Below are 24,368 nucleotides of genomic sequence, written 5' to 3'. Positions count from 1 at the left end.
CAGTTCAAAAATACAGTACAGTGCGGAGTTAGGGCCTCAAGGAGTTCTCAGTGCTGTTTAGAAAGGGAACAGCGAAATTATTCTGAAATCTTTTCACTCTTGTACCTTTTACGTTACTTTTTATTAGCAGCTGTTAGCTCGCTGTGATGTGGTGCGCGCTGCTCCAGGCTGCAAAGGGCCTCAGGGCTCCGCTCGCATCCTGTGTTACTGATGACTCCTGTCAGGTCCGTCCTGTCCGCAGCGAGGCTGAGCGAAGCCGTCGGCTCGCGCGTATCCATTGCGGTGTTTTTTATAGCGACGGGCAGGCTCTCGGTTCCCTAGAGACAGAGCAGCTCGGCGCAGGAGCTCGGCAGTGCGGGAGCTGGAATTTTACGGAGTAAGAGGTGTATTAAGAAATGCGCTGTGGAACAGCTGTTTGTTGTCAGAAAGTACAGCTGCAAGGAGCCAGTGTACAGTGCCATAATTCTCCACTCGTTCTGACTCAGTTGGCTTTTAAAATCATCCTAAAAATATTGTTTCTATAAACAGCTGAAATAGGGAATGTGTTTTTATAACCACAGTTGCATATTTTGTGTTTACTTTTCAGTCTTCTGTCACTTTAGGATCTTTTGCATTGCTAAATATTTTTCTGATTTTCTGTAGTAAGTCGAGTAATAGAAAACAGAGATTTAAGTATCATAGTGGTATACTTTCCTTATACTTTTTTCCAAGAAATTTTGTCATACTTTTAATAAGGCACCATTGAAATGGCACAATTTGCATTTATTTAGAGCATTTTCCATTGCTATTTCTACTTTCAAATTCAAGAGGATTTTTAGCAATTCTGATAAATTATGAGAATGTTGGTGACTTTATAATAACATATATTTTTCCTCTAAAATTTTAATATTGCTGAGGTTATTCAAAACTCTGAGGTAGTGATACGTGGATCCTTGATTCAGAAATAATCGTATTTGTTCACAGCTTAAGACATGCTGAATTGCGTGGGTTTTTTTCTTAATAGGTAGCATGTTTTCAAACATTGTGCTGGTTTGGGTGATGATGATTAATCAACTTTATGCTTTCCTTTACTGTGGGTGATTCAACAAATTATTATTTATTGTTGTCTTTTTGCGGATTATTTGTCTTTTAACATTTTATGATCTCCTTCATTTTTTTGTATGTAGCTTTTGAATCGCAAAGACAAGACCACCTTTGAGAAGTTAGACTATTTACTGTCTAAGGAAGATAACTATAAAAGGACACGAGAGTACATCAGAAGCATAAAAATGGTTCCTACTATTCCATATTTAGGTGAGTCTGAACAGTTACCTTTTTTATCTGTAGCTCATTTTGCCTGACAATGTAGCATGTTGTACGCCTGAAGAATGCTGTATATAGAAGGTATAGTTCATTTCATATTTAGAAAAATTTAGAAAAATTAGGTCTGGTGGAGATTTTTAAGCTATACACTGTCTAGGATCTCCGTCTTGTAGAAGTTTTGTGCATTACTGTTACCTGAAACTACAAGTATGTCTTTGTTTACTGTCCTTTTGATGTCTTCAGAATTTACAAGAGCATTAGGTTTCAGAAGTGTCTTTGAGTACAGCATGATTTAAGACCTCATTCCTGTAGCTTTCATTTTTGCTGGACTGTTTTTTCAGATACCTCATAACTTGGTATCTCTAAACTGTAGTTGTTGGTTTGTGTCAGTTTCTTGTAAATACTTTGAGAAAAGGTACAAACTGAATAGTCAGTTCAGTTGATTGACTTGTCTTTTCAGTATTCCCTTGTGTTATTCATGTAAACACACTATGTCATTATTTTCCCAATCTCTTCACTTGCAAGGCAAGGGGTATAGATCCGTAAAAGTCTTCATACGCTGACTTTTGTGCACTATCTTTTTTTAATTACATGGACAAGACTATAGGTAAATCACTCGCCTTTTAGGTAGAAAGGTTAAGGAACATGGTTATTTTAACGAAAGACTGTCAGCCTGGACATGGGTTTAAAGCCTGTCATGAGCGTATACTATGGAGATGTATCTGTAGCCGTATCTCCTGTTACAGAAGAGCACCTGTAATAGCTTTCCTAGCAAAGGCCCCATTCTTGAAATCTGCACAATGGATACCTGAAGTTCTCTGTATTCTTTCACCAAGCATGAAGTAGCACTTGGAAGAGTATCTTAATTTGCTGTCTTCATAAAGCTTCTGATAGTCCTTTTCATGCAACCCGTGAGTGTAGGGAGGTAATGTTCATAGTGACCCATGCTTTAAAAGTGGGCAAACACTGCAGAGTAGTTAGTTACCAGTAGTGTGAAGTTCTTCCAAACTAATACACGTATGGCTAATGCATTGTTTATTTTTCTGCCCCTGTGTCTTTGTCCGTGGGTTATGTGTTGTGCTCTACCTGGATATGCTCTGGTAGCGTGTTACCAAAGGAGCACAAGAAGAGGGTGGAGTATGAACATGACTTAAGGATGTTGCTTGCTATGCTAAAGCATTTTCAGGAAGTTTTGATTATTTAGTTATAGACATATAATAAGTTGAACACGCATACACACCACACACATTGAAGAAGTCGTAAATGACTCTTCTAAGACAGGTGTCAGTCCACTGTGTGTGTTTTCTTATGACAAAGCTAGTGGTTAGTTGTAGATGTCAGCAGGAATTTTACTGCCTTGATGCTACAATTCTAATTGGTAGAGCACTGTGGCCAGGCTGTAGAGTCAGTAGATGCATTTAGTATTTCTTACCTTAAAAAACTTAGTTGTTTTCCAGAGTCCAGTAGATAAACCAGTGGAAGATAAAGCTTTGAATACTGTTTGAAAATTTTTCAGTTTTCATATGACCTACAAAAAGTTCTCCCTCCTTAGGATGTGTGGAAGCTTAGTATTTTTCTCAGCTGAAAATTGTTTTGCTTTTGATATTGCAATATTTAGACACTTCACACATGTTAACAGTAGTTGCGTATCAGAGTTGATGTGAGTCATGAGGCAGAGTGGTGTGTAGTTAAGTAATTATCTGTTCTTTGCTATGAGTAATCTGAACTAAAACAGGATGAAATCTGAACATGTCAAAATAACATTTGTTGCTTTATTTGAGGATTACAATATTACAGGGGTAATTTATTATATTAAAAACCCTACTTTCAGTTATATACAACACATGCTACATGACACGTCAGTTTAATGCACTTTACTGTTGTAAAGAAGTGATGAGGTAATAAGGGAAAAAGTGTGCAAGCACCCGCACACAGATGCACAGTAAGTATCTTATAGGCTTACTGAAAAATGTATTGAACTTATAGAGGCTTTTGCTCTCCCTCTTATATGCATTCTTCAACTTATATTTTTTTGTAGTAGTTACTGTTTTGAAATGGGTGTTATAACAATATGTTCTAGAAACCTACCTCAGAAGAATATTAGAATTATCCCAGTCAGTATTTCATAGTTGTGACTGACCTCTAAATATAGATAAGTAAATCTAATTAAAAATTTGACAGTAATATGTTATAATTGTGAAATATGGTAAATACAACGTCTCTTGGCTACAGGTAACTTATTTATATAATTTTCATCTACTGGCTAAGGTTATTAATAGCTTACGTATTGGTATCCATCATTTGCCTGCAAAGTTGGATAGTCCCTTTAATTTATATCCAGCTGTTTCTGATTACAGAGGCTACACAGCAGGTAATGACTGAAGTCAGGTACAAAATACTGTGAGAGTTGTTGTGTAGCATAACATGTTGGCTATACAGCACGTTATATCTGTTGAAAATCTGGATTAATTTCCATATGCAGGTAGCTACTTCATTTTGGTAAGAAAAATCATTAGTGTTTTTAAACCAAAATACTTGAATCAAGTGTGAATTCTAATTTATAGGAGCAGATTACTAAAATGCTCAAATTGAAGGGGAAAGACTGGATTTATTACGACAGTAACAGTTTGAGTATCTGCTCTCAAAATTGAATTATTCATGTCAGTTAAGAAAGATTAAATTAGAATAAACACACTAATGTACATATACCAGCTACACAGTTCAAAGGATATGATTTCCTGTGTCAAGTGATTGCTCATAATAATAATAAAACTCTTGCTGTACAGTTTGTAATATTTCCTGTATTTGAGAATATTTATACATAATATAACATACAAAAATATTTAAATGTTGTGGCAGTATTTTTACCATCCAAACTTAATTTACAGGGAATAAAAACCAGAAAGTTTATCTACAGTCCCTCTAAACTGCCAGTTCTAAAAGGCTTAACATAACTACTTTTAGTACCAAGAGGTGTTCCGAATGTTACGTCATTTCATTTCCTTTTTTTCCTTCAGCTTTTTTTTTTTCCTGGAATGATTCTTGAAAATACAATATACAAGCCCTCACATCTTAGCAATAAATGTACACTATCTTACATTCCTCATTTCTGAAAAGATAATTCCAGATAATAACATCATAGCTTTACGTGATTTTTAGAACAAGAAAGCAAACCAAGAGAATTGTTTCAGTGGAACGTGTTGGGGTTAGGTCTTATCATCATAACAACTTTCTTTAGCGAATACGATCCCCCCCGGAATTCAGCCCAGTAAACACCATCCTGGTACCGACTGCGGTAGTGTCCTCCACGATACCAGACTCCATTGAGATTTGAATGAGCACATGCATTGTACCACCATCCTCCCTTCTGGTAATGAGCACAATTACCTGCAAAAGAAAACTCTGGTTCAGTCTTAGGAGGAAATGACAAATCTTACGGCAAGCAAGCTAAGCACAAAACAATTTATTTTTTTTTTAACTGTGTATTTAACCTGTAGATACCACATGGTACAAGGTGAACTTAGGCTTCTTCAGGAACCAGCTCTGTAGTTAGGTTCTACAGATAGACTCATCGGTGTTACTTTCTCTTGGTGGAAAATTTGTTTGCGTTACTGTCTCACGTAACTCCTCCATAGCATATTTTACAGACCCTTGTTTAGTGTAATGAGATTTTTGTTTCAGTGTGAGTATGTATAAGGGTTGACACATCAGTTTGTGCTTCATAAGTTACTAATTGACAAATCTCTAAAAAAGTAATTTCTTTTTTTGTGTGTGTGTATATCACCATAAGTATTTTTCCTTTTTTAAAAAAAAAGAAGAAAAAAAAAGGGGGGAGGGGGCAGGGAAAAAAAAGCAAGGCGACTGAAAGGGACCTTGTACCTGTGTATACATCATGGTCCCGGTCCAGCGTGGTGAACTGTTTCCCATTGTGCCAAGTGAAAGAATCTCCTGCATTGCCATTGTAGCGTCCCAGTCTCAACTTGTAATACTCGCTTTCTGGCTCCAGCCTGAAGCTAGCATACTCAGCAAATACTTTTCGACCTGACCAGTCTTCCATTGTTATGAGGAGTTTGTAGTTGCCTTGATTTGTTAACCAATAAATATTTTCTAATCCAAGCCAATATTCTCCATCTATATTACCAAATCCTTGCTGTAAAGGAAGCAAGAGAAGCGTGTTAATATTGTGCGTCTGTTTTAGTGGTAAATCTGAGTGTATTCTTAAGTAGAAAACCAAAGTAACTTATTTTATAGAGACTTCCTCTTCTGGAAAGACGAACACACAAGTTCATTGTCAAGTAAACTGTTGGCCAGACTCTAAAATCACCCTTTAAACTAACTTTGCCAGTAATTTTTAGCGAGTAGAAAACATTGAACTGCTCACTTGTCCTAACCTTGTATGTCTCCCAGTTCCTGAAAAAGTTGACAGACCCATCCAGCCGTCGCTGAATGACTGTCCAGCCACCAGGGTCGTGCCGTTGATCGCACCAGACCTGCATAAGCCGGTTTGTGTTTTCTGGTTTTACAAGATAGATGGAGCTTGTATCGTGGCCATCTTCTAATGCTTGTAGACAGTCTCTCCAGGGCCCTGTGTCAAAACAGAAGGATTCTGCATCAAAATGCAATTAAGCGTATCTTTAATGCAGGGCGGTATTTGAATTGGTAGCCTTTTACAGTAGATTTGCTTCTGCTGAGTAGTGCGTTTGTTTTTCCTCTTATTGAAGGTACAGTGTCCACTAAGTGTTTTCAAACAGATGCATTTGTTGTAATTTTATTTCTGGAACATTTCACAAGGAATTACTGATAAAGGTAGATTTTTTAAAAAAATTTATTTTATTTAAGGCACCTGCACTTACAACATTGATTATATCTTCAAAGTAATTTAATATGAATGACTCCATTAATATTAGTAATTTCCTTTAGGAAACAAAATGGTACATTTGACCTTGTTTCTGTCTTTGAGAAATTCAGCTTTTTAGATCCCAAAGAATGTCATTGGCACGGACATTAACAATGGAACCAGCAACATAAATCAAGAATGTAGGTGTTACTGTTGTCACCTTAATAAATGATAACACAAAATAGAAGTAAGATTTGTAACATGGAGTGCCCACTTATATAGCAAGAGAAATTGTAGATGAATGAGAAGACTTTTAAAATACTTTGCATTCACAGAAATTACAGGTAATGCTCTCCTCTTTTCAGAAGGAGAATGCATTTTTTTCCCATGAGTTTAGTAGAGTCCATGAAGAGCTTACTCTTCTTGAAAGTATCTTACATTCATGATTTTTAAAGAAATTTTCTCCAATGGGAAGGTAGTTAGATTCCATTTTAACAAGTCTGAGAAATGTAAACATAAGTGATTCAGGAGTCTCTGTTGATATATGCAGATAGACTCCCCCAGCTGCTTTGCTGCTATCCTCCTGTTGCCTAAAGCAGAAGAGTGAAGTCAACAGGAGCCCTCAGGATTAGAGACTCTTGATTGATTTTTTTTTGTTTTGTTTTGTTTTGATTTCCCCCCCCCACCCTGAAGGAGGAAGGCCTATCAGATCTTCTCGTGAGGAGTCTTACTGAAGCATATGTTGCTATCAAGAGTAATTTCTCTTTTAAATTATTTCAGTTCATCTACCTTTTTTCTTAATTCACTGTCCAACACTGGTAACGGTAGAGCTACCCTTGTACTCAGTAAATGAGTTAGTACTAAATCAGTTTTATAGAAGCAACCTCAGTGCTTTAGGGGGTTGGGGTTTTTTTGGTCTTTTAAACTAGTTAATCGAAAAATCAGTGTACCAGGAGGCAACCCAAGTTTTTGGTCTGTATGCTGTGTTGCTCTTGGTTCCTTAGTCATTTTCACAGACTGTACCTAGAGTGCTGCTTCTAAGCCCCTTCTCCATTTCTGTTGAGGCTAATTGTTCAGATTTCTGGCAGTTTAGATGTAGATGCAGTATTCGGTGACACGGTTGCATGGCTTATTGTGAGAGGTGGAAGAAGACAAATGTAATGAATGCTGGTAATTTAAATTGCTCTTGTTTATTTTATCACAATGTGTACGTAGTGACACTTACAAAAAGCAAAAAAGAACTAAGGTGTGTACTCTGAGATTTGTCATCTGGCGTGAGAAATGAAAGGGAACGTACTGAAGACAACTGGCCCCAGCACAGATCTCTGTAAGATGCCATGGTTAACTCTGCCTGATGAAAATTTTTCTCAAATGTATGTGTAACTAAAAAAAAGAGGGAAGGGGGCTAGCATTATCACAGAATCGTAGAATGGTTTGGGTTGAAAGGGACCTTTTAAAGGTCATCTGGTCCAAACCAGCTGCAGTGAGCAGGGACACCCTCAACTAGAGCAGGTTGCTCAGAGCCCCGGCCAACCTGACCTTGAATGTTTCCAGGGCTGGGGCATCTACAGCCTCCCTGGGCAACCTGTGCCAGTGTTTCACCGCCCTCATTGTAGAAGATTTCTCCTCATACATAGACTGAATCTACCTTTTTTTAGTTCAAAGCCATTACCTCTTGTCCTGTTGTTACAGGCCCTGGTAAGAAGTCTGTCCCCATCTTTCTTATAAGCCCCCTTTAAGTATCGGAAGGCCGTAATAAGGTCTCCCCAGAGCCTTCTCTTCTCCAGGCTGAACAACCCCAACTCTCTCAGCCTTTTCTCATAGCAGAGGGGTTCCATCCCCCTGAGCATTTTTGTGGCCCTCCTCTGGACCCACCCCAACAAGTCCATGTAATAGCTCTTATGAACTAGAGATTCACCTAATTCTGCTTTGCACTGATATTTTCACACTGCATAATGTTTTACAGAAACGAGATGTCATATTTTCAAGCTCTTACGTATCTTTTATGGATTTGGTGAGACTCAGTAATCATGCATAGTGCTTCATGGGGAACTGGAAGCTTGGATCCACATAGCTTTTAATTAATTTAAAATCATTAATACAAATGAAAGGGAAGTATGAGATTTGCTTCTAAAAGTGGAGTAACTTAAATCTCCCTTTCTATGCAGTTTATGTGCAAAATTAACTTAGATGTTGTTTGGGTTTTGACACTTGTTGCCTATCTCTTCCAGTGAGTTACTAACTTCCAACTATCGATCTGTTGGGGGAGGAATACAGCAAATTAAAAATATATAGCAAGTTTTTGGAATTTGTTAGGGATAGGTTTTTCATAGATACCTAAAACAGAGAAAGCAAAAAACCGTGGGATATCTTATATTTGAACCTAGTAAGTAGGGAAGAAGTGAGTGAAAATGTGAAATGGAAAGCAGTGTAGGTGATCTTGATCATGAAATAATGGAGGCTACAATCCTTAAGAAAGGAAAGTGAAAAGCAAAACAAAGAAAATTAACTTAAATATAACAGACTTCAGCAAATTCAGAGAGCATGCAGAGAAAATGCTTTAGACAATTAGTCCAAGTGAAGAGTTTAGAAGTTTGTTAAAGAGTCTGAAGACATTGCAGTGAATTTTGCTATTGTAGAAGGGCGGCTAGGGAAAATGGTAAGAAACTGACCTGGCTAAACTATGACCTTTCCAGTAGCTTTGAAAACATGAAGAAAGCTGAGACAAAGTAGATGTTAGCTCATTAGGCATGGCTGGTCGTTTGTGGGTTTTGTTTGTTTGTTTTTAACTAAACAACAACAACAAAAAAACAAACCCCAAAAAACAATAGTGTGGACAAAATGTACAAAATGAAATAAAGCTACTGAGAGTAGTAAGACTGTGGTAAGTCTATGATCAAGGGAAAATATTGGTCTGCTACTTTGTGAGGAAGGATCTGTCAACAGATTAAACAGATTAAACTGAGATCAACAGATCAACAGATTAAACTGAGACGGCATTTAATATTTTTCTTCCATTTTGCTTTTCATTGCACAGGTTGGCTATGATTAGATGGTTAGTACAGCCAGGAGCTTTGGCAAAGGTGGAGAACTCGAGACACAGTACAGAACAAATTGGATAAAATAGAGGTGGATTTTTTTCCAGTGGCTACGCAGTTGTGGTGGTGGGTTTTGTTTGGTTTGTGGGGTGTTGCTTGTGGGTATGGGGGGGCGGGGTGTTTTTGTGGGTTTTTCCTAGTTTATTCCAGACACGTAGCTGAAGCATCATTTACAGCATTAATTGTGGGGAGGGATCTTGTTTTAGATGTGCTTTGTGAGTGGACAAATTATGGAGGATGATCAAAAGGTATTAAATATTCCTTGCCCAAAAAGAAAGGTGGGGAGAGGGGAGGAGGATACCCTGGAAATGAAAGGTTAAATAGCTTAACTTCAGTTGTTGGAAATTTGCTTGAACAAATCAAACTGCTGCAAATGAGAAAATAGGGAGAGAAATAAATACTATAATGGATTTGTGCAGAAGAAATGTGCAACTTCTTTTTCTGATAAGTTATGTAGATAGGGGAGAAATAGCAGATGTCAAATCTTATCTTAGAAATATGAACTTTGGAAAGGACCTCTGGAGATAACACGAAAAATAGCTGGATAAAGCAGTAGTTCCTCAGGTGAGGGTCTGGGGGTTCTACAGGGTTGCAAGTTGGTCATGAGTCAATGTTTTACTTTGCAAAAAAGGAAAATGCTGTATGAGATCAGCAAAAGCACTATGCACATGAAGTAACTTTTCTATTCTGCTGTGTGATGGTGAAGCCTCAGCTCCAGTTTGGGTACTTAAAAGCACAAGGAGGATGTGGACCAACTAACGAGTTTTCTTCAGAAGAGTGTAACAGGAAGGGGAAAGGTCTTAACACTTGGAAGATATTTCACCAGGGAAATACTGTACTAAGCTTGAACCTACTTTGAGATCAAAGTCAAAATGTAATTATTAAAGAGGCTATCCTGTAGTGTATTGCCTCAAATAAATTGTGAGAGACCTGATTTTCTCATGATTTTTTTTTAACATAGAATATTAGAATCATGATATTTTTGGCTGAGGTTCTGTATGCCACAATGCAACCTTTGGTGAGTTCATCTCTGGCAGTATTGTGAAATAACTGCTTTGTAGCAAAGTGTGTTAAGAGACTGTGCTTTAGACTGAAACACCTGCTAAAATTTCTTTCATTGTGGATATTTCCATGGAGAAATAACTCTTTTTTTGTTTTGTTTTTTAAATGTGGCAGTTGCATTAGTTGGATAATTCTAGAGTTTGATGATGTCATTTGGAATATGTTGCAAATAGCCTTGAAATATATTCTGAGTGCAGCTCATGTGCCTTACTCTGTTTCAGGTCTTAGTTTCAGATATATGTGGGTCCCCTGTGTTTTCTCTGAAGCAAGTACGTGTTGCCCACACACTGAAGAACAGACTTCTCTTGTATGGGACACATAATACTTTTAACTATTTTTTTTAAATATGTGGGAACATAGGTGAAATGGGATTCTTTACCTGTTACTTCTTTATCATGTAGATCAGTTGATCTCTAATGTGATTTCAGATGCCTCTAATCTTGCTTATGGCAGGACTCCTAATGAGGGCTGTTTAATATCCCTTACTATTCCACCACTTGCTTCCCTTTGTTCCTGTCTTAGAGCGCAAGTGTCCTGTGTGAGGTACAGAGCAGATATGTATTCCTTTCTGAGTTACAGAAGCACAAAAATTATCACAAATTTGTGATAATTATCACAAAAATGATCAACAAACTTGCAATAACTTCATAAATGTTTACTCAAAAAGTGTCAAACCCCCTCAGATATCATGAATTATAGCAGTTTGGTCTTGGGCATAAGTAAATAAAATTTACTGTTGATTAGTAAGATTTTTCTGCAGCTCCTTTATCTCATACGTCTCTCATAAATGGTGGGTTTGTCTTGGCAACGTAACACGAGAAAAATCTGTGGGGCTAGTGTGTCTGAATCTGTTAGACATTCAGAATTCATTTTTCTGCTTTCTTTCTGTGCTTGTACTATACCACGCCTGTTAAAAATACATAGACAACATCAGATCTAAGAAATCTCAATTAGTTCAAAATAATTAATTTGCATTTATTTTGCTAAATAAATTCTGTCTGCATTTTTGATGCCCACTGCATATTAGCATGAACTAATGTAGACATATCAATAATATTACTTACCAGATGGTTTATCAGTTGAAGTTGGAATACTAGTAACTGCAGGCATGGTTGGTAAGGTAGGTGGCAGAACCTTTAAGTTCTGATCACTCTGAATCTCATTAGTAGATATCTGGTTAATAATGCGATTGTAAGTAGGAGGCTGGTACACTTTATTTGGTGGCTGTGGAGTTTGTGGCAGTGGCTTTATGGATGGCATTCTTTGGCAGTGTTCTTCCAGTTGGGCAATTATTATTGACTGGTTATTGGCAATTGACATCAAATGTTGGTACTTGTGCTCTAAGTCTTTGTATTTGTTTGCAAGCTGCAACATATCTGCAGTTTGGTTCAAAATCTTATTCTCAAGTTGCGAAAGTTCTAAGGCGTTGTCTCGTTTTCGGATAATTTCATGTAGTAACTGCATATAGAGTTGTGTGACGCGAGAATTCATATTTCTGCTCTCTTTTCTTAAGAGTTTAACCTCATTAACAATCCCACCATCCACCTCTACCAGTTGCTGGAGAGTTTCTATTTGTCTCTTTTGTTTAAGCAGTTCGTTGTTAAGTAGCTGTAGTTCTTGTTTATTTACCCTGTTTTCAAGTAGAACTTCAGGCTCCTTAGAATTAACACAAATGGCACCTGTCACTCTCTGTTGAGGTACGATAAAGGTGTAAGTGCATTTGTCCTGCGTGTCACTGGAACGCTTATATCTGTTCATATAAATGAATTCTTGTTCCGTTTCCTCGTCATTGCCTTCAAATTCCTGTGTTTTGCTTGCAGTAGTTCCCACAATGGCGATAAGCATTAAGCAGGTGAATCTTGTCATCATGATCTTCTAGTTCTGGTCAAATATTCTTCTGCAAAGAACTTGTAAAAATCTGTTTTAAAATAAATTTAACAGTAAGTAACAAATGGGAAATCAATGCAAACTTACAACTGATAATCTGTTCTAAAACTTACAAAATATTACATAGTAACTAGTATTTCTGTGAACAAGTGAGATATTTTTCTTGTCCAGCGTGAACTTATGTTGGCTAAAGGGGACATCATGGGGAATAGTTGCATCATTCTACGGCCAGAACTGTAGTTACTAGTTGCTAGTTTCTCTAAAGCCTGCGAAGAACCACAAGAAACTAACTAATAAATACCAGGATTTGAAGAGTCCTTTCTTCCAGGCAAGTACCACAAAAGTTTCCAAGATTGGTGTTTTCATTTAAATATGAATTACATTTTCATTTCTTACAGTTACAAATATAACCTTTAAAGGTAAAGAGAATGTAAGTTTGTATGTGCTGTTAAAAGTTCTAAAAATACCAAATAGCTCATTTGCAGTATTTTATAACTGCATGTGTATTGCAGGAGATACACCTTAGATGAAATGTAACAACTTTACTTTAGTCAGCAGTATTGAACCACATAGTTAAAAAAAAAAAAAAAAAAAAAAAGGAATAACTTACTTTACATTGGTCCTTAGTAATTATAACTTAACAACTCTACTGCCCAAATATAATAGGCAGGAAAATCTGTTGTTTTTCCAGATTACTAGAAGTTACAACTGAAATATTTATTGTGGCTCTCACTGGAGACATTGTCTTTACACTCAGCCTGGTCATTTCACTTCTTAGCCTCTTCTCGGAAGGGGAAAAACACACGTGTATGTGCATGGCGGACAAAGATGACCCCCAGCCATTAGAATTAGCTGCTAGTGTTTATTGACGTACTGCAACAGTACCCTTCTGGTGAAATTACACTAACTTAGTTCTCAGAGCAGGTTCATGTTCCAGGTGGAAATTTGAGGCCATCACAATCTCTTAAATAAGTCAATACCAGAACTTTATAGGCAACAGTTGTCTTGGAAACATGAGCTTAGCATTGTCACTACTACCAGGAGTGACCTTGTCACAAATCACTTTCTCATCAGCTGCTTGAACAGCACTTCGATATCGTGTATTTCTAACAGCTTTTTAATAGGCATGTGTGTATATATAACCTAGTTTTCTTAAAACAAAATGGGAGGAAAAAATGCAGTATGGAGCTTTTTCAGTGTATAAAGCCTGCTCGATACTTTTTAAAACCAACGTGGTGCTGCCATCATATTCTTCTTTGCTTGTAAAACATTTCACATGGAATAACTATTCAGTGTTTAAATAACCTTACTGCCTGCTCATCTTTAGTACAATGAAAGGTTTTAAATGACATGAAATGATGATAGCAACAGCTGTGAGAAACTGGAATGAGTCCAGCTGAGCGCAGCCAACATGGGTAGCTAGAGGCTGGCAGATGCAACATATGAGGAGCAGCAGAAAGAGCGAGGTTTGTTCAGCCTCCAGAGAGAAGGTGAAGGCAACATCTTACTGCTATCTGCAACTACTTAATGGGTGTTTGTAGAGAAGATGGATTCTTTTTGGAAGTGCACAGTGAAAGTATAATGGTCAATGGATACAAATTGCCTCAGGAAAAATTCACTTTGGGTTTTAGAAAAAAATAATTTCACAGTGAGGGTGACCAAGGACTGAAGCAGTCACCCAAAGAGCCAGTGGAACCTCCATCCCTACAAACACATAAAGTTTTGATTTAGGCAAGGCTCTGAGCAGCCTGATCTAATGTTGAAATTAGCCTTGCTTTGTAAGGCAAAGGTGAAGTCCCATCCAATCTGAATTGTTCTGTGATTCTAGGCAGCTGCTGACTTCTAAGAAATTTTTTTTAGAGTTTCAAGATAATGATGGATATGCATGCTTAAATAATTATTCATACCGAGAAGAGATACGGTTGTCAGTTATTCACATTTTTCTGTTGTTTTGAAATAAACCATAGAAGTTTCTGTAAATGCGTCTGTAAATGATTAAAACAAAAGTGGCCAGGACTTGATCTTCCTTAAAGTTTTTGGATATACATTTTTGCCTCAGTTTCTTATTTGGAATAAACTCATTTTCATTTTGCAAACAGAAAGGAATTGTGCTTTACAGAACTTGTCAAGAATCTTGAAAACTTGTCAGATAGAAGTTTGGGATTTGACATGGTTTCTGTAAGTAAAGGAATGTTATTTGGAGCTCTGGAAAACAGGGAACATAAATTCACCCCAGACAGCTTTAACTTGCATAATCAGCATTTGCACAGCAGGTCACACTTGGAAACCTTGGCAGTTTTCCAGGCCTCATATTTCTGCACAGATGGACTGTTTTTGCAAATGTCTCTCACATATAGGTGTAAAATGGGTTTTATTTCACTGTTTGAATTGAAATAATTTTTTTTGCCCCTCAAAAATGGTAATTATTGTGAGCACTGAAAAGAAATTATTTTTTTCCTCAAAGTTCACTTGTGTCTTTGTTACGGCATCTCATGTCTTTAATTGAGCACAGGATTGGGGGTGCACATTCTTTTACAGGCTGAAGAAATACAGAGCAACATATAACAGTTCGATTTTTCTCTAATTTTTTCTAAGAACTGTTTAAGGAAAAAAATGGAACAGAGTTCATCAGCCTCATCTTAACGTATTAGTTCATATATCTTTCAAAATAGAATGGAATAGAGTATTTCAGTTGGAAGGGACCTACAATGATCATCTGGTCCAACTGCCTGACCAATTCAGGGCTAACCAAGTTAAAGCATGTTATTAGGGGCATTGTCCAAATGCCTTGATATCAGCATGATTAGACCATGCTGAAAGGCTTCACTCATAATCTTGCCGTCACCTTTTCTAAAGTGTTCTTCCTATAAGAAAAAACATTGGAAGGAAAAGTACATTGGTAAGAGAACGCTCCTGTACAAAAAGAAACAAGAACCATACTGTCTTCAGATGTCCTTCTGCCTGCAGTCTGTTAATGAAGTGATCTCTTATGTCTTTTCATTGTCTATGCTTGGTCAGTTTAGAAAAAAAAAAAGCGTTCAGAATGAGGCCTATTGTTGCATATTGTGATGGACTACATAACATAAATAGCATTTCTTCTTTTCTACAGTTGGATTCAAATGAAGTTCATAACCAACATGCTGTTTGAACAACTCTCAATGATTAATCTTTCAGGGAGAAAAAAGCTTGCTGGAGGAAGTGGGGAGGGAAGCTGGAGAAAGAATTTTAAGGAAGGTTTTAATGCTTTTTAGTATCTTCCCCTTCTCTTTGAGTAGGAGAACATCAGGTTCTTAGGACATCAGAATTCCTTCCCATGGGAGAGGAAGATCTTATTTATTTGATGTCTAGCACACTAGCTTTCCGTTTTCTTCTGTTGCACTTGTGCCAAGTAATTGCTTATACTCTTTGTACTTAACCAGTGCCTTTGCTTGCAGATCACTCAGTTCTTCCTGTTCCTCTGGCTCAGCCCCCCTCTGCCTCTCTCCCTCTCCCAGTAGCTCTTCTGCAGTGGACTGGGAGGGAACTATGTTACTGAGGCCCAGTGCAAAATTGCACTTAGGTAGCCGTAGACTTTTCAACCTCGCCATAGCATGAAACTGCATTATATAAAAGCTTGCTTGCAGGTGTGGTGCAAATTTTCTTAATTACTGGAAATGCAGCATGTCTGTCTTTTATCCTTATGCACACTGATAAAACTACAACAAGCATACAAACAAAAATCAGGAGAAGTGAAAGAAGCACACTTAAAAAGAAAGGTGTTGTTTTAATTAAAAATCAAATAGAATTTCTAATTAGAAAACCTATGGAAGTTTGAAGTAATTTAATTTCTAGATTCTGGCTGTTCAAGACTTGTGTACACATAAAAGCACTTTTCGTAGGAGTTGAGTTGGGACAAACTTGCCCTAGTGCAGATGCACCTAAACCCAGTTTTGTGTATGTTCACCCTACTTGGCAGTATATATTATTTTATTCAGGCAAAATAATATTTTTTTTTCTGTTTGTCTTTTGCCAGTATAACTGCATCTTGGCAGCATTCTTGTGTGGGTTACAATCATAGTATTTTTCAGACTCCCAGCCAGCATAAGCGCTTTGGTTAAAATCTTGGTTTGTAGACTAAACGTTGGCCTATCTATGTATATAACTGGAAGTAGGTAATAATAAGTTGGTTTGTTTGCTCATTCATTGTTAGCCCAACTGAGGATGTTCCCATGATCTGGTGAAAAAAGAGGAAATAAACTTTCTCAAAGGGGTATCAGATGTTCAGCATTTGACTTGTTTTTTCCTGCCCTTTAAAGGGAAAAAGTAAATAAAATCTTTCTTCGGCTTTGCTTTGAAATACTTTTCTGTCCTGTACTCTGTCATGCTTGTATGGGACTTTTGGTTAGTCAAAATATATTACTTTTTGATTGTTACGGATATCTTGAAATCTATATGTGATATTTCAACAAAATTCGAGTATTTTACCATCTAAAATTATACAGGTGTTTCACATCCTATAGTTTAATCACCATCATGATCCTGAAATGATAAAGGTAAAAATATTTTTATGTGCAAAGTATTACTGTTTGGCAAATGTTCACTACTTTTTTAATCAGCTTACCTTAAGAGTAAGCATTAAAGGTAGCAATGTCAGCACTATGGCCTTTTTTTTTTAGCTACTTATAACAAAATACACATTTCATTGTACATATTCCAACATGTATACCTTTTTTCATTATTTATTGGTTCTGATGCCATGCTTCAGAGGATCTCATTTGACAAAGTAGACTGGTTAACTGTTTCAGGTTTTACGAAATATTTTACTTATCCTTGGGATTTTTGTGTACAAAAGAGAAGAAAGGTGTGTTTCCACCAGACGAAAAATATGACTTGTAGTAACACAATAAAGTATCATTAAGCTTATTTGAAAATGCTACCAGTAGCTTTTCAATGCCATGGCTGTTTTTTGTTGGATGAAGTTTGTTCATAAAATAGACATTTGCAGTGTTACTCTGGACAGAAAGGTGTTTATGAAAGCCTGAGTATATATTGTCAACACTCTTGCATCTAGATCTAAAGTGGTTTTGCAGTGTTGAGTCTTTCAGCCATTGAGAGATTGGCATCTTGTCTCTGGGAGTTTATACTATGTTCTTTTTACACCTATGCTTTTCAGTGTTCTGCAAAAAAAAAAGAGCTGATACTGCAGGAAGGCCACTGGGTAGTGGCTGAGCACTGAGCTTCATTATGCTTTACTTTGGATTACAAGTGAGGTCAAGGAGGAAATGTTTTGACATTTAAGGAAAACATCACCTGTACGATAGCATTTTGGAGAAATAGAAAAGCGAAATAATGATCTGTGTAAATCTGGTGTGGAAAACGTATAACTAAGACAAATGTGGAAAATCATTGCCTAGATTTCATTCCAGAATATAAATTTTGTATCTTAAATTGCATTGGTATGGGTTACTCCTACAGATAAGGAACATAAAAGAACCCAGTAGGTAAAAGCAGTAGAATTGCTTCTTGCTGCTGGTCTTGTTTTTCTATATATAGTAAACTGTTATTAAGCTAGAGGACTGTAGGTATGAAAGTGTGATGCCCTAAGCTATATAAATGCAGCTTTTGTACAAGTGATACGTGACACTCTGCCTACCCTTGGAGACTGCTTTACAGAGAAGGTAATTTTCTGTGCTAAAACCAGGATGTTACACAAGGGGCTTTCTGGGGACTTCAGTAACTACTTGAATTGCAGCATAGTTGAATTTATTGCAAAGATAATCTAGTTAAGGAAATGCACTACCAATTTGGTTTGAGGAGCTAATACATCAGAACCTGGTATGTGATGAAGATGGCAGCAATTCTCACTTCAGAAAGTTAGATTTTTAGTGGCTTGTTATGTTGCAGCTCAGGAACTAAGGAGGCATTTTTAGTTTATGGGACTTCGGTTATTTTAATCTTTGTAAAGGAGGTGAAGGAGTAGGTTTCCTATGTGACTTTTTACACTTAAGCAGGAGTGCTCAGTAAGCTGTCAAAATCGGATTCTCCATTTAAGTCTTCGTACCTTTGGGATAACAACTGTTGTTTTTATAACAAACTGCTACCATTTTCTGTCATTTTCACTCAACCTCCCTAAAAAGGCTCCCAGAGTATTACATCCCTTAGAAAGTTAATTCCAGAATTTGGGGGGTTATTTTTTATTATTTCACTCTTATTTTCTGTATATGGTTTTGTTTATGTGTCAGTTTCATTCTTTTTGGTAATAAGTGACTTTCATTTCATTAAAGAGTGGATAGGCAAGGTCCCACACTCACAGTTTATTCCTGTTCTCATAAATTGCTCTTACTCAAGGGCTCATAGTCTAGAGGCTGAATCATGTGTGCAGGTCTAACATGCAAGAATTGAATGCACCATAATTAAACTGATACTTCAGGACCTTTTAGAAATACCCAGATAGACGAAAAAGCACATATATAAGCAGCATGAGGTACGCAGTTTTCGCACAACACTGACATTTCCCTGTACAGTTGTTTTGACTTAGAAGAACACGGTAGCAGTAATATCCTACGTACAGATGAGTTCGTTTTGCTACGCTGAATCGCTCTGTTCTGTGGGTTAATCAGTTCTTGTGTGCTGGTCATATTTAATATAATGAGGCTAGCAGTCATTTGATGGGCTGGCTTTTCCTATGTACCTTACATGCCCTGGTACCTTTTGTGCAGATTCCTCAAGCATTTAGACATGTAAATGAAGGCATGTTCACAAAAGGTTAGCTAGTTCAGCATTTATTCTTGACAAGATAAGCTATTTTATTTGATTGTGAATTCACGCATAGTTTGATAATTGTTCATTCTAAAGAAGAAACTTTAAAAACTAGCAACAAATCTTCACTTTCTTTAATACTTTTGTCTTTGATATTAAAAGAGGTTTTTATATTAGTGCAGTTTTACATTTTAATTGGATTGTAAAAGCAAATGGAGCAAGGGTGTTGAAAATGTAAAATCCTACTATAAAAAGATGAGAGTGTTTGGTTTTGTTTTTTTTGTTAACAAACATTAGTTTTTGCTTCTGCAGAGTCCTTTGATAGTCAGTGTTTGTGGACTTACAGTTAGCTGGCATGTTCCAGGCACCAGGCCAGTAATATGATCTGGATTTCACAACACCATTGTGATAAGATAGATAAGCATGAATTTTCTGAAGCTGCTTGCTTTCTTACTCCCTGCCCCTTTTCTCAGAGCTCATGCTCTGCTCTTACTCCTTCTCCCAAACATTCTCTTGCATGGAATTATATTAATCTATCCTCTCAATTTTTCAGGTAGTCTTCATATTTAATGTGCTTTATTAATTTTTGCTCTTTTCTAAGGAGAGGGACTTCCACTGATACAGGTTTTCTTTTAGAATTAACTCATGTAGTTTGATTTTTAGCTGAAGGGTACTGCTGTGGAAAACCGGAACACTGATTTTGTCAGTTTTGTAAAAGGAAACAGCAATTCACAGCGAAAATACAGCACAGTAGTATGCATGCTTCATGTATTAGGAAAAGCTTTAAAGTTTTGTTTGAAGTTTTAAAGTAAATACAACAGGGGATAGGGAAGGGCTGACACATTACAGCATGCAGTTTCAGTTACGAAAACATGATGTAAAACTAAGTTGAAAAATGTAACTCCAAACTTACAGGGGGGAATAATTTTTGTTTTTTTGCCACTCGTTACTCGATCCCATTGTAAGCAGTGCCACACTGACAGAAAACAATTAATTGCTTTAGATACTTTTATTATAATGCATTCTATACTCAGCTTTTCTGTCCACTTAAAATTGTGGTGAAATTTTGGTTCAAGCACTAGTTCATTCTTAAAAGGAAACACTTTTTTCACTGAGGGAAATGGATGACTAAAGCAACACTTCAGAATGAGTATCTTAATTAGCTCTTGGAGAACTTTTGTTTTGAAAGTGCTGCAAGAAACTTCAAAAGATTATGTATCTTTAGCTGCCATGTAACTTTTTTTCAAGTTTTGGCAAAAGGTAGCTTTTTTAGTTATAAGAAGTACAAATTTTCTTTCTGGATTACCAGGAATTTTAGTCATGTTGTTTGTGGATTGTTCTTTGTGCTTTACTAAGTTCTGTCATAGATGTGGAATGTAATTATTGAAAGAGAGCACTGCTTTTGTTGTTGGTTCCCTTAACAGTGGCCTCACCTTATTTTCACTTAATCCAATCACTAGCAAAAAGTGCTCATACTGTGTGTGCTTATATCTGTGCGTGCACGTTGTACATAGTAGCCCTTAAACAGATTCGTATTTTAATAGATGTGACTCATTTTGCCCATGAAACATAGTAGTTAGATCATATAGTAAATGTTTAATGCTTACAGAAAGGCACTCGTAAACGCTAGGCTCTTTTTTAAATGAAATTTTGGCAAAATCTTTCAAATATTTATTGTATAGGCTCTATGAAACTTCCAGGAACTTTTGTATCTCCTTGATCAGGCATGAGTGTGAGACAGACTGAATAGAGATTTCAGAATTTTTAATACAGGTAGTCCTTTAGAAAAGTTATCACAGAAATTAGTATGTCCTAGAAAGTTTGTTGAAAGACATGCATTTTCAGCGAGTTTGAGGAAGCCCAAAATTACATGCAGAATTAAATATGATTTTAAAAATTCCATATTCTTGAAAATAATGGCAAGAAGGCTTTTCACAGCCTGGCATCATAAAATGTCTCCGCTGTCTTTACAACTGTATTTTAATACTTTTTTTTTTAAAAAAAAAACCCACAACAACCAAACGAACCAGCAGGCTCGCAGTGCTGTCTCAGGGCGCAGCAGTATCTCTGACAAGCCCACGTTCCCTCAGTCCGGCTGGCTGCCTTTGCAAGCGTGCAAAACCAGCTGCAGGCTCCAGCCACCATCCATCCCTGCTGCCCGTCCTTACCCTGCCTCCGGGGGCTGCTTTCGCGTCCTTTCACCGGGGGTTTTCGGGGCAGCTCGGCCGCGGGAGCTGTGACATCTCAGCTGACGGTACCAGTGTGGCTCCCCAGCGCCTCCCCTGTGCTGGAGCTGGGCAGGGAAAGAACGGGGGGATCTGCGAAATCCTTTCCCTTCTTGTCTTTTCCTCCGTTTCTCTTCTTCAAGCCTTTTCACAGCGCGGCTGCCCGGGCGGGGCCCCGCATCCGCACCGTGCTACCGTGGGGGCACGGCCAGGCTTTCCCCGGGCGGGAGGGCAGAGCTCCGCATGCCGCTGCGGGGGCTGGACCCCTCGCTCCGCGCGGGGCTGCGGCGGCCGTGTGGGACCCTCCGCGTCTTTGTGGCAGGCGGCCGGCGCGGCGCGGGGGGAGGCGAGGCCTGCGGCGGCCGGCGCGCCCCGGTTGGGCGAGCTCGGCGCTGCTCTCCGCCCACCCGCGACCGCCGCCCGCGGGCCCCGCCGCCGGCAGCGCGGCCCGGCCCGCCCGCGCGCAGTGACCTCGGGGCGGGGCGCGGGGCGGGGCTCCGCTCCCGGCGGCGGGCGCGCGGCGGTGCCGTCCGTGCGTGGGCTGCTCTGGCGGGAGCTGCGCGTGGCGAGGCAGGAGCCCCCGGGGCGGCCGCGGGCGGGGGCGCGGGGTGCGTGCACGAGCGCTGGCCTTCAGCGGGGGCGAGGCCCGAACGAGGTGCCGGAGCGCGGGGCCGCGCAGGATCCGCCCCCGCAGCGCGGGGCCGGGGGCGCTGCTGCCTGCGCGGCGCTCCGCACCTGCGCGGGCCGGTGTCGGGGCTGGGTGTCCCCGTGGGCGCCGGCGCGGTCTGAGGGCAGAGCCGGGCCGATGCTCGCCGTTCGTACCGCTGCCTCGGCCGTTGCAGTCAGGAAACAGCGACTCCCAGAAACAAAGGGAAATAAAACTGTCCAAATTCGAGTAAGCTCATAAAATGATCAGTGCAGATTGAGAATCCATAATTTGGCGGAACACGAGTGCACCGTTAATGTTTGCTTGCTGCTCGTGTTAGTGTCTGAAGCGTGTTTCTCATTTGATTGCTGTGAATTCTTACTGTTTCCCTACAACCTTTCTAAGAATTTGCTATTGCAGAACTTTGTGTAGAATGGTTTTGGTTATTGGCTATCACCTCTGCTTTTAAAAAAGATTTTTTTGAAATAATGTAAAATTCGTCTCTAAGATATACCTTGCTGGGAATCTTACAAAGAAATTATCAAAATTAAAGGTGAAACTTCACAGCAGAAAAATGTTAATTTTCTAGCTCCTTTTAATCAACAGTTTAGCAAACCAAACTGTCATTTCACTGTCATTGTATATCGTAGCCATCTTTAAAAAGCTATACCATATTAAAAGAATGTATTTGTTCATAGTTTTTCAAGCAGTTTTAAAGATTTTGGGGTTTTGAAGAAACTGAGGAAACCAGTATGAGAACACTTAGATTAATCAAAGGACAAATAAAGAGGTTTAAAGATACTGGATTAAAACAAACGCTATTTCTGTTCAAGTTAAAAGGTGGACAAGCTGTGGCTATTCTAATAATAAATTATTTCTATCATAAAAGTGAATGTCTACTACGTCAGAAAAAAACACATCTAAATATATTACACTAGTAATTCAGTATACCTTAGACTTTTTAAGGGACTGCGGGGAATATTAGCACCTCTTGTTAGTTACTGTTGTTATCATTATTTTATGATTTAACTCTAAAGCTTACTCCTTTCCGTATCTAAAGAGGGAGGACACAAAGCCAGGGACTGAAGTGGTCCTTTCAGTGCTATTAAGTAGCGTAGACTGCGTACGTGGGATTAAAGCTGTGCAAAGCTTTTCCAGTGCGCTGGTTTTATACTGAAAAAGCTGGTTGGATTGAACCAGAATGTGATAATTCTATTCATTTTTGACAGATTTAGCAATAGGCCCATTAAATTTTCTTCCAGCTTTCCTATGACTCCCACTCCTTCATTTCCAAGGTGCCTTTTCAGCCTGAGATGTCCAGCGCTTCTCAAGGGAGGGAAGCGAGGGGCAGGAGGAGTGCAGGGCGTGAGCTGCCGTGAGTGTTTGCCAAGATACTGGGGTGGCTGCTTCCTGTGCTGATCGATTTCTCAAATTCTGACTACTTACAGAGCTAGGAAGGTAGTTCCCTACCTAGATTACTACTTGAGTTGGGTGTTTCATTTTCATTTTAAATGAGCATTTTCAGATTCTTTGCTTTTGTGGAAAAATACAGGTTTCTAACTCGCTGTTACACCCTGGAGCACCAACGTTCTTGGAAATTCAAGATGTCCCAAGGAAAAAGATCATTATTTAGGACCATATTTACAAATCATCCATAACCACTTTTAAACTCTTTAACATATACTTAAGCTCCATTGATTTTAGGGTACTTAAATAAGTGCAGTTAAATGCCTAAAAAATTTACCCAGTGAAGGAGTCTAAATAGAGACTTATGTTGTGGTGTGTTTTTTAGTCATTAATGTTCTCTGACAGATAATCATGTTATAAATAAAAATATTTGAAAGATCAAAAATAGCCAAACCCTGTTTCTTTGATGGTCCTCTTTTCTGAATAAGAAACGATATATTATTACATAGGTCAACCTTCTGATTAAATGCTGAGTGCTTTTTTGTCTTTTTTAAAACTGTCTAAATAGCCCATTCCTGGAAACTTTTGTATGTAGGTCATTCCAAATTGTGTGTGACAAAGCTTTCTTATTTCTTCAGTCTGTTGCCATTGTTGGGAGAAATAAAGCTGTGCCAACTTGATCGGTGACAGGGAGCTTGTATTTGGATGTGCCAGGTGTTCGCAGGATATCTGAGTTGTGTGGATAACACTAGATGTTCGCCCTTTGGGAAGGACTGAAGAGAAAAATGGGATTAGCCTTCGTGTGGGCATTCTGCTTGGACCAGACGGGGTTGCCTTTTCCTTGGATTTGTAATACCGTGGAGTTCATTGCTTTTGTTAAAGGCTTCAGGCTGAATGACGTGATTTTCAAAACATTTCATAGTTGTTCCATTTGCTGTTCATACTGAGAATCTCAGAGATCAGCTTATATGTAATTCCATGGTTGGAGAATAACAGATCCTACTAATAGTAGGATACTAATAGCCAGTTATTTCTGGCTGTGAAAGCTGACAGTTGTCTTCACCAGAGTAATTCAGTCAGCAAGGAGTGGTCTAATGTTAGACTTGGCTTTGAGAGCTAGTGAAAATACTGTAAAACAGCTGGTCATGGAAGTTAACTTTGAGTCC

The 24,368-nt window shown here is 38.5% G+C and overlaps 2 protein-coding genes across 6 annotated transcripts in view; one reads left to right on the top strand and one right to left on the bottom strand.

Moving 5' to 3' along the window:
* RALGPS1 (Ral GEF with PH domain and SH3 binding motif 1) overlaps positions 1-24,368 on the top strand; it is an 82,307-nt gene that overhangs the window by 17,066 nt on the left and 40,873 nt on the right. For all 5 annotated transcript variants that reach the window (XM_068413715.1, XM_068413713.1, XM_068413714.1 and 2 more), the window contains one exon: positions 1,167-1,293. In XM_068413715.1, the coding sequence (XP_068269816.1) occupies positions 1,167-1,293 (127 nt within the window). The remainder of the gene's footprint in view (positions 1-1,166; positions 1,294-24,368) is intronic.
* Positions 3,055-21,499, bottom strand: ANGPTL2 (angiopoietin like 2). Its single transcript, XM_068413841.1, has 5 exons — positions 21,093-21,499; positions 11,364-12,217; positions 5,694-5,887; positions 5,182-5,452; positions 3,055-4,689 (listed from the first exon to the last, which is right to left on the bottom strand). Exons 2-5 carry the CDS (start codon positions 12,166-12,168, stop codon positions 4,490-4,492), a joined length of 1,470 nt encoding a protein of 489 aa, XP_068269942.1. The 5' UTR covers positions 12,169-12,217; positions 21,093-21,499; the 3' UTR covers positions 3,055-4,489.

Source organism: Nyctibius grandis, chromosome 16, assembly GCF_013368605.1.
Source record: "Nyctibius grandis isolate bNycGra1 chromosome 16, bNycGra1.pri, whole genome shotgun sequence".
NCBI classification, from domain to species: domain Eukaryota; kingdom Metazoa; phylum Chordata; class Aves; order Nyctibiiformes; family Nyctibiidae; genus Nyctibius; species Nyctibius grandis.
The sequence above is the reverse complement of the archived record's forward strand: the minus strand, read 5'-3'. Positions and strand labels throughout refer to the sequence as shown.